Genomic DNA, 11,504 nt, shown 5'->3' on the forward strand with positions numbered 1-11,504 from the left:
CAAACCGCCAATTATGAAGGAATCAATGCTGGGGGATGGGAGGGGCAGTGTTTAACTCACCCCTTGAATAACAGTACACTTTTACCAGATCACACAGGTAGCACTTTCCCTTTAAAGCCCGGGCCCCACTCCAATGTCCAGATTGCTGGAAACGGTGCCTGAAATCAGTGAGAGCTTGATGAAGTGTTCCTCGCACCTGACCCTTTCTTCACACTGGGCACCAGACGCAAGCCAAACAGCACAAAGCGACGAGGGCCAGTCAGATCTGCCTGCTATTTTGAATACCTTTCATGAAAGCCTTATGTATTTCCAGATGGCAAAGGCATGAAATGCAGGGAGTAAGCTAAAATGGGGTCTGATTGAAAGCGGAGCACACAATAGGGGGGCTACCTTAATAACTTGTGAGAAAAGAGAGCGCGCGAGAGTGACAGCTGTAAAAGTTGCCAATCTAAGTGCGACTGTTCCCTTGCCATATTTAAACTTTGCATCAAACTTGATCTGTGCTGATGTGTTACAATAACTGGTTCAGATTAATTGATTTTTCCCTCTATCGCCACATAGGAAAATAAAGAAATCATAGATATTTGCTCTGCTTTTTTTGCTGCCTTGTTTACTGCTGTATTATACATTTAAGCTCATGTTGTAAAGAACATCTTAATTTGAACCATACTTATTTGTTTTCACTTAATGCATTAATGTATACTTCTCAATTAAGAGTGTATACAAATAAACTCACATGGATATAAAACTTTGTTTTAACGTAGCCCCTTGCACATCATCAGCCCCAAAGCATTTCTTCCAGCTCAACTTTATGAAGTGAAGGCAAACCTGAATGCGGAATAATACGATGCAATCGAAAGACACCGGAAAAGTCCTCCAGACATGCAGACGTTGTTTTCATTTACTTTTTTTTTTTTCATTCTTCAATCAAAAAAGAAGAAAACAAAAAAACTAAAAGGACACATGCCCACATGTGCCTTACAAAGGACTGAAACAGATGTTACAATCAAATACCCTGAGGTCAGGAGCCACCCAGTCAGCAAAAGATGAAGTAATTTGGTATCCATTCCTAGTGATCCCAGGCACGCTGGATCTATTATAAGGACTAACATCCATTGAGTACACAGACGGGAAGCCAGAGCACCTGGCCAGTGACCTGAGCCAGATACAGCGCCTGGTCTTTGCTGATGAAAAGGTTTGGAGAGGCCGGTGAGCTAACCTTTCTACACACGGCGGCCGTGGCGGCACAGTGACTTCCAGCTCATGACACATTGATCTGCTAACTCTTTGTGAAATGATAATTCAGCTTCTCCAGCCACCTCATCATTCTTGTGCTCTGCCAGGAGAGGAATGTATGGTTATATGAATCAGGTTATCTGTGTTGATTGAGTTTCTTTTCTTCCTCCCTGCACACGTCACCGATCGAGCCCCTTGCTTTTGAAAATGGTCTACTTCATTGAGATTAAACAGCAAACACTGATCATATTACAGGTACACAATCACAGTTTTTCATGGCTCACCAGCTCATAGCTTTTTTCACAGAAAGGTCTTGCCATAATGAACTGATATTTCTATTTTGCTTTTCTTTGGCTCACAACACGCAATTCAATTGTCATCTTTTTCACCAATTACTTAGCAGTTTTATTTAGCTGCTTTTTTTTTCCACTTAGCATTCCCAACATTTTTTTTTTTAATTATAAATTACTATGAAAAGGGCATTACACACACATACAGAATTACAATTTCAAAAATACAATGGATGACATTCTTAACAACCAATGTCGTCTTCCTTTAATTTAGAATTCCACTAACTTTTGTTGAACTTTTCCGTCTGAACTCTGTCTTATTTGCTTCATTAACTTTTCATTTTTTATAATTATTTACTCTTTATGATAAATAAAACATGACCTTACTTGTAGGTCATTATAGGTGTCAACAGATTTCAAACTAGATTCTCCTTTTCTAACTTTACTCTTTCACTTTCTGAGTTTTCACATTCTTTGATGAATTACCACTTTCTTTGCCAAGGGAACACTTTAATGTCTCATTAGGCCATCTTTAAAAAGCTTCCTAAAGCATTTCAAAAGGCAATGCTGTCTCATTTTCCAGAAGATTCTTGAAAAAAGTAGGTAACAAAATAAATTGTTACTGTGGATGGAATTAATTGGGACTACATTTCTTGGAAGATATTTTTAATTCTCTTATACTTGTGACCTTAGTTTTTTCATAAATCTATTTTATATAGTCTATGACTTGAAAAAACTGTTTTTGTTGGCAAAATGATGTACATGTGGCTATTTCCACCATCCCATTAAAAATAATTACCTTTATTGAAATATGCTGTGAGACAAACCTACAATCATATAATAATTTTAAAAATAAAAATAAATTCCAATCTATTTTGTAACAATATATATATATATATATATATATATATATATATATATATATATGGAATTCAAATAGTTTAAACTGTTACGTTTAACACACGACTAAATAAGATTTCATGATTCATGGAGGATATGGGACTAGACAGATCAGTCTAATTAATAAGATTGTAATTATCACTAAAGCTTAGATTCGATGAATTGGGGGCACTTCTGGAATTCATCTTGATTGATTAATATTTGGTATCACTTAAGAATCCAGTATTATGTTTATGTTATGTATCTTGATTGTGACTAATTACAGCTAAAAAGCTCAGTGAAATTTAAGAAGTTACTTTTGTGCCAAACGTACAAACATACTTTGCTAAGCAGAGATAGATTAGGTATAGGGATGCAGAGATAATGATATTATCGATAGCACTAATTATTAAAAATATAATTGTGAACTTAATTAGCTAATTAAACTGTTGGTACCATAAACATGTTGTGAATGTCTTAACGGTTTTATGGAAAGCTAACCTCGAAATTTGAATAACAGATAACACATATCTATAACAATAAAGGCTTTCCAAGTAGTGAACTACATATTTAATTCTAGTTGTCAAGCTTGATACATGCCTAATAATGGATCAAAGATGCTACTTTCTGTGTGCTTTTCATGTACATTTAATTATTCATAACATTACAAATAATGTATGTTTTATAAACACTATCAGCAAAAGCATATTTAATATATTTCAGTTATTTCATCTGCCTTTGGTACAATACAGACTCCTTGATATAAATTACCAAACATTGACTATTAGTGAAGTACTTAATTATTGATGGGCTCAAAAAAAAATAAAAACACTGGAACCATAAAATAAAAAAGACCCCTTACCTGCTTTTCTTTTTCCATTTGGTATTACTATAGGGATTAAGTATGCAGTTGGCCTTAGCAAATAATGAAGGTACAATGCTTTAAAGGGGATGATTTTCTGAGCAACTGCATCTATTTAATAAGCCTAATTTCAGTATGAATTTCTATACCTATTCTGTATACATTTACAACTCACCAAAAATCCCTTTATACTCAGAAATACATGACAGATCGGCAGCCAGACATACTGTTGCCTAATGATTATTTACTCTGCTTGTGAAAATGTGCTTTTCTATTGAGCTATCCCTGTGCACAACTGCTCTTTGATTGCTATCACTCCCAGACCCTTTTGTTCCTCATAATTCAACCACAGCAGAAATCTGAGCCAGAACCAATCAGCCCTGCTGTTAATTATTCATCTGGAGAAAGATTTGACATCCAAATTTGAACGTTTATAAACTACTTTCTTTCATGTGTTGTGTTTTTTTTTTTTTTTTTTAATCTTTAAGGCTACCCCAGGTCATGACAAAATAAATAAATTAACTTAACATTCACGCTTTTCAGTAAGTGATACAGAAAAGTTAATACTTGACTGTCAAAGTTCAGCCGGCTTTTACAAACACAATTTGTTTCTTTTATTTTCTCAAAGCCCGGTATTAGACTCGGCTGATGAGCAGTTCTTATAAAACAATCGCACAAAAATGAACTCCTAGAAATCGATATTTTTCACTTAAAAAGCTGCACACTCTTGACTGTACTAATCAATAAGAGAACAAATATTGTTTCATCTAATTTTGACTTCAATTTATTACCTTTCCGAACTATTCAGCGTCAAAGTGTGAGTGTGGCAAAAAACTTCCAAGTTTTCTGTGCCATTAAAATAACAGATGCTTCCCTGTATGTTTCTTTCATTAAGATTCTGTCAGCTTCAAACATTAGACAGCATGAAACCCTCAAGATAGCTCCTTTTATTATAATAAAATCCAGATGTCTTTTTTTCTATTACTCTGTACTTTTAATAAAGATAAAAAACTTGATAATTTCTATTTTTCTGTCGGGACAATATATTAAAAAAAAAACACAATACGACACAGTTTAACATTGCCGTACCACGAATGATTTTGTGTCAGCTATTTTTTCTTCATGATTGATTTCCCCTCCGTGAAATAAATCCCCTTTCCAAGCATTTTGAGATTAAGATTAATAAGAAGACATCTACATCTACAACCAAGCCTTACAAGGAAAACCCCCTGTACATGTCTTCAGAATATTAACAGCAAGGATGTGAAAATCTAAACGACTGCAATTTGATACAACACAAAATCCCACTAAAGCTCCTTCCTCCATTCTTATAAACTCTCAATCAATAATCATTAGTGGCCAAGTGGACAATGCTATGGCTCCACTAACACTTAAAGAGATGGGAGTGTGTTATCCCCAAAAATGCTCCTGCAATGTTAGAAAAGTGTTCTGCTCGAAAGGAAGAAACAAAAATGGTTTCTATTACAAATAAACTGACTTTAATGCAGTTTAATAATGCGTTATTATTCACTCTGCTTGGTGTCTGGTGCCCAAAGGGTTGGGGGTTAAGAAAACATATCATATCATGCAAGAGCCATCCTGGTTGCACTTGGGAATATACTAAACCTTACAGAGGAAAAATTCAATTTGAATCGACCTTGAAGGGAACAAAAAAAAAAAAAGGTAAATGATTGGTAAAATGCCTGTTGCAGCGAGGGGAGCTGAAGTGCACGTTGTGATTGTGAGGACCTCAGCTGTACGGTGACTCCGAGAGTGAAGCTGGGCAGCACTGGAGTAAATGTATTAAACTATAAATCAAGGGGAAAAGGTTAGCAGTTGCATTTGGGAATGCCTTGGTAAAGAGGCCGGGCCTTGCCTCTGTTGAACCCCAGAAGAGGCTTGAATTGTGCACTACTTTACAGTCACATGTGGAGGACGGGGTGGGGTGCTGGGCTGTGATTGACTCCCAATCAACCTGAAACCTTCGAGGATGCTGAAGTTTTCTACACCCGGCTCCTCTGTGTTCAATTAAAGAGGCAAAACCTCCGTTTCCTCTTTCATACCCCAGCATGCATTATAAACGCCAGATAAAACAAACACGCCACCTGGTTAATGTCACTACTCGGTCGGCTAGCAGTCTTGACAGCATGCGGGGAAAGAAAAAGCACGAATTAAAAAGAAAGGAAAAAGTGAGAGAGTTGGCTGACTTTCATGATTTCTCGGTTATGACAGTTTAAAAAAAAAGAAATCACTCCTTTTCAAAACCAATATACACACAATAATATCCAAGCAACGTCTCAATTAACAAACCGAGCTTTAAGAAGTAGATTACGACACATTCCGACCTCCTGCTCTCGGTTTTCTAACCGGGCTTCATCCACTAAACGTTTCAGGCTTCCAGAACAAACAGAAAAACAGGGGAGGGGTGTTATTAAATACGAACACCCGTAAAAAACACAAAATAAATCACAATCATGAAAACAAAGAGCTTAATTTAATTGCACTGGCTATTACACTGCCGATCCATCATTCAATAAGGGGACAATGACATAATATCAGGGGTAATGGTCACACACAGCAGAAGAATGATGTAGAGCATCATACCTTGGTCTGAAGATAATGAGGATAATAGTAGGTGTACTGAGGGTACATTGGTTGCTGTTCCAAACGTTTGCCCATGTAGCTGGAATCTTTATCTCCGACGCAGGGAACTCGCTGACAGTGTTTAGTGCCCCAGGCCCTTCTTCCTCGGTACAGCACTATCCCTCACAGTGTAGGAAGACAGATGAGGCGCTCTGGACTTCTTTGCCTTCTCTTGCTCACTAGTTTCAACACGGCTTAATTTCTCGATTTCTCTGAGATTTCCCCCCCTGATGTGAGGTGGAGAGCGGAGGAGAAGAAGAAGGAGAATAAGATGATGAAGAAGAAGAAGAAAAAGGAGGAGGAGGAGGAGGAAGAGGAACAGGAGGAGGTTGTGGTGGTGGTGGTGGAATCGTTAGAGGAGAGGAGAGAAGGAGAGGGGGGGGTTAATTCTCACTTCTCTAAAAAGCCGGCTTGCTCGCTCGCTCGCTTCCTTGCTCATTCCTCAGTTCCAGCCCCTCTCTCTCTCTCTCTCTCTCGCTCGCTCTCTCTCTCTGCTTGTATTGTGATCCTAGCTGCAGAGTGCTGTACTGTCCCGATGTTTTCAGATATCCACACATGCACACTGACAGATGCACGCACTTGGGAGGAAAAAAGGAAGAGAAAAATGCAATAGTAGTAGTTCTAGTGGTAGTAGTTGCAGTAGTTCTGTTCAGCAAAAACTAAAAACAAAACAACAATCTAAAAAAAAAACAAAAAAAAAACAACAACAATACAACTCCAATTAGTTAGTGGAATGAAATTGTAGACCAAAAATCCTAGGTGTTAGAAACAAATCTCTGCAGTCCAGGCTTCTTATTTCTTTCTTTCCTTCTATCTGCTCTTTTTTTTTTTTTTTTTTTTACTCCTCCCCACAGCCTTTCTCAGTCTATTTGCTGCTGTCTCCTCCACACAGTGACATGGTGCTTAGGGCTTGTCTTGTATTTCATTCAGACCACCTCCTTCCCAGCCAGGAGGAGGGACTTGGGCCGCCTCTCCCTCGAGAGACAGACGCAGTCCAGAAGGCTGCAGTATTTCCAAGCAGAAGAAGCCCTGAATCTCGCCTGCCTTCGCTCTAGCCGCCTGTCTGCCTGTGAGCAGCTACACAAGGAGCCTGATTCCCTCTACTGGCAGCCAGTGGACTCACTTCTCTCCTTCCTTAAGATCACCCTTCACTCCCTCTCTCTCTCTCTCTCTCTCTCTCTCTCTCTCTCTCACAGTTGCTATAAACCTAATTCCTTAACCAGAAAGTCTCCCTCTCATTCTATCGGAGAAGCTATAAACCTAATTTCCTAACCATTACTGGTTTATTCTGTATGTTAAAAGGACTAGATCACCAAAACATCAATGTGTTTTTTTTTACATTACCAGACACTGATAGTAAGGTGAGCAGCTATGAATCTATAGTCTAAATACAAGGTAACTATGAAGCTATTAAACAAATTCTATTGAATGTAACTCCCAGGCCATGGCACTTAAATTAGCAAAATTAAAAGTACGGTTGCATAGCCTCATGGGGACAAGGGCATACTGTGCACTAAAAGTCATCAAGTTGAAACCACTAATGGCTTCCTTCTTCTGAAATCAACTTCTGTCTGTAAAGAGAAAACAGTCAGAAAGCATATCAATAGGAAGCTAATAAAACTTGTTTTTATATTTTCTTGAACTGGTTTAACTTCATGCTTGATAATGTCCAGAATGACCACATGACCAGACTCTACAGGTTTGGGATTTCGATATTATGGTGGACATACTTGCAGAAAGCCTGTACTTATTATTTATTCACAACCACATCTAAGTAGGGATCTCCATTAGGCCAGTATATTGAAATCCATTTATGATTTTCCCAACTCCCAACACAATTCATATAAAATTCATATAACACACAGATAAAAACATCTGTTGCCAATAATGTACCTATTCACTCATCCTTAATGGAGTGGAAAATACAAAAGGTCTTCAAACCATCCACATTGTTCTGAAAGATATCGTGGGAATTAGTATGCACCTTTCAAAGGAAAAACGAGTACCATCTGTACGAATACATTTAGCATTGAAATGGTTTAAAACGACCAAAGAAAAATAACCAAACCAAGTAACAGATAACTAAGGCAGAATTTACACCGGGTTTAATAAGTGTGCAGCAAGGCTTTAAACCACAGTTACTCATGCCAATTTTTATCTTGTAGAACACAGGCAGAGGATTTGACAGAAAGTGACACGGCTTCCCTGGGTCAGCGGGAAGAGGTTTTTAACCGGAAAAAAAAGAGGGAAAAACTAACTGAGATAACCTCGTTTTTCAAGTCCAATAGATAAGTAAATCTATTTGGCTGGGATCTATGTGCACACGCTCAAACACACTAATATATTACGATTGTGGTGAGTAATGAGTAACTTAATCCATAAAATGACTTAACTTGCGTATATTTCAAAATATATTAAATTTGTATTTTTATATTATATAACATTTTTATGTTGATTCTTTGCATGTTTAGAGTGAAATCTAGACAGACATGAAGATGGATAGAGATGGAGAGAGCAGACGAAGAGATGGGAATCCATTACATGCATTAAGATCCCTCCATTCAAAAAAGCATGTTTGACATACTGTCTCTTTTTTGTTGTTGTATGGAACAGGGCAGCACAAATTACCACATCAAAAGCAGAGCCATAAAAACGGGATCAATAAATGACAAAAGCAATTAGTATGAATGAGAACATCTAAATTTGGGGGAGTAGCTGGGGTTTAAGAAAAAGAGAAGTTTCTTTTTTGTGGCATGATGTAATCTCTTGTGGATGCTGTCATTCTTAGTGCACAGACCAAGGTCAGGGGGCTCTGGCAGGTTTCGCCCCCGGGATTGTATTCTGAATGCACGGACAACTGCAGTCACGGGCCCCTAGAGACCAGGAGGCCACTTTCAGAAACCACTCAATTAAGGCTGTTATAGTACCCTTTACATAACACCAGCATCACCTTGTAAACACATTTATATACCTGCAGTGACGAATCCAGGGCGCTGATCACGCGTGTGAATATGCATGGGACAGAAAAAGTCCATGACAATAAAATAATTTAAATACACAAATAAAACGCATGCTAAACAATTTCAACTAAATACATCAATGGTCTGATTAGAGCAAGGAGGCACTTACTTCCCAGTGTTTTTTGTTTTGAAAAATTAAGTGTGTTAAATCCTTAATACCAGTTTGATACAGACAACACCAGATTACCCTACTAATACTGTAGTAGTGTAATGTGGTGTAGTGGGTCCCAGGTGCATGCATTTAGAAACCAGACTGAACCATCAACCATGTGCAGAAAATACAACCTGTAGGGTTAACCTTCCTAACAAGTTCATTAATTTCAAAAAACACACTGCGTCATCATATCCTAGTTTCACTGTTTTTAACAGAAGGTAAGCTGGCCATGGATGGAAAACAAAGAAAACAATGAAGAAAACGGTGCTATGTAACACAGCTGGCATTTCCATTTACCCGGAAGTGCTTTGTTTAACCAGAACAGTTAGTGAATGGTCTTAAGAACTATTGTCTATTGTCGCATTCTGTATTTTAAAACTGATACAGCGCTTTCAATTAATATCAAAAGGAAAAAAAAAATAAGGCTTTGGCTATCATTGTTATATCAGCTATAAACCTCAATGCAGTGGGAAGACATGGGGACCCTATTCTGGGAATTAGTGAAATTTGTATCACCCTGCTCGGCTACAGTAAACACTCTAAGTGAACACGGACACAATTACCCCTGAGATTTAATCAGAAATGGCTGCCAAAAATAATACATGATTTCAGTCATTTCTTTACATTCACGCATAGCGTTGAGGATTGAACTGCCCATACTCACAACCAGTGAGGGTCAAATCAGTGCACTGCCCAAAAAAGTGGAACAGGCATTCAGTTCATCCCTCATCTAAACACGCTGAATGTAATAAAAGGAAAAAATACATTTCTTGGAAGACACAGATCTAGAAGGGACTTAATGATAAAAGAAGCAGATTGCTGTAAGGAAGAACATTGCTTATTATTTTAAGTCATAAAAACATGTATTTATAGCTGTGTGGCCACCTGACGTATACAATCATTATTTATGTGCCAGGTTATTTACAGTATTTACAGTACTTTAGTTTGTACACTGGACAGTGAGACTAATTATAAAAACCCACCCAGTTAAAACAGGATATGAAAAAGGTGGCAGCTCTGTGACAGAGTAAATATAGGTTTGAAATGTACAAATACAGGTTTAGGACAACTGTACAAAGCAAAATATTTTAGTAAGAAGTGTCATGTCTAAATTAAGATGAAAACTAAATGTCATGGGAGTACGTAGGATTCATTTATAAAAGCGTGTGTTATTGTGCCAGAAAACCCAACATGTCACAACCCCCAATGTCAGCCTCATGTTAGCTGTTTAATGGGTATACAAACGTGTCTAAGTAGAGCTTTGTCGTTTTAAATGGAGAGTGTTTTACTGTGAGCCAAACGAATTATAGCCATAATGATGGTTCATATTTAGATGAAGGACATTGTGTTGATATATTAACATTAGTGTTCCCTATACTGACCTCTGATTCATTTTCACAACTTACAGGATGGCTTGTAATGTAACTAATAACCATACGGAAACACAGCCAGAAATAACAACGGTGTGAAGAATCCAATTAAAAAAGCAGTTTGCATTCCTTAAAACACAGAGTGCAGACATTGAAGGCGTAATGAAAGTCATTCAGGTGAGTCAGAATGCATCAAACAAATAAGACAGAGTAAACTTTATTTTCATGGCCAACCCTCTGATAAATCAACACCTAAATAAAAGCATGTCTGAAAGCTGGGAAAGGCTGGTAAATTGATGATGCACCAAACAGGAATAGAGTGCATTGGTACGAACAGTGTAGGAATTACATATGATAAAGAAAAAGGGGCATGCTTTACAAAACATGAGCAATAGACGCACTGTAATATTATTCTTTATTTCTTTCCGTATCATTTTCTGTAAACTTATCTGGTTTTCTTTATTCAGTCGTAACTTGTATTGCTTCGTTATTTAGTCTGAAAAGCTCAATCAGGTAGATAACATAATTAGAGGATTCTAATCAGGAAAAGCCATTACAGTATATTAATTACATAGTGCTAATGAAAATGGAACCATTTGAAATATAAATTAATATTTATATTAAGTAACCACATTCCCAGATTCTGGAGGTAGTGGTGTCTGACTTTAAATGAAATGCCTTATGAGAGAGAGACAGTAAAGTGGACAGGAATTTTGTAAAAACATTTTTGAATTATTTGTCAAAGCCCAGACACATCTGTGGACTTGAACAAAATTAATTTGAAGTTTTAATACAAGAACACAAGAAAGGATACATATTAACTAGGTAGAGTAGATGCCATTTTGGTTGCCTCCAGGAAACAATTGGAGAAAACCACTAAAACCATTATACACAAAACTTTCTCACAATCTACTTTTGAGGGGAATTGAAAACTATTTTTGTTAACACAAGTGTCTTCTACAACAAAACATCACTTTTTTATGCGTACAACCCTAACAAACACACAGAAACGTGAAGGCAAATATCTGCGCAGAGAAGGCAGTTTTATTT

At 37.3% G+C, this 11,504-nt stretch overlaps 1 protein-coding gene across 2 annotated transcripts in view; it reads right to left on the reverse strand.

The window, feature by feature from the left end:
- rbms3 (RNA binding motif, single stranded interacting protein) overlaps positions 1-6,865 on the reverse strand; it is a 220,201-nt gene extending 213,336 nt beyond the window's left edge. The window contains exon 1 of one of the 2 annotated variants that reach the window (XM_066691284.1): positions 5,872-6,864. In XM_066691284.1, coding sequence (XP_066547381.1) covers positions 5,872-5,946 — 75 coding nt within the window. In that variant the 5' untranslated portion in view covers positions 5,947-6,864. Of the gene's footprint in view, positions 1-5,871 lie in introns of both variants that reach the window. The other variant, XM_066691285.1, reaches the window with a different exon arrangement.
- Positions 6,866-11,504: the final 4,639 nt, after the last annotated feature.

The sequence above is a fragment of the Amia ocellicauda genome, chromosome 18, assembly GCF_036373705.1.
Source record: "Amia ocellicauda isolate fAmiCal2 chromosome 18, fAmiCal2.hap1, whole genome shotgun sequence".
Taxonomy (NCBI): domain Eukaryota; kingdom Metazoa; phylum Chordata; class Actinopteri; order Amiiformes; family Amiidae; genus Amia; species Amia ocellicauda.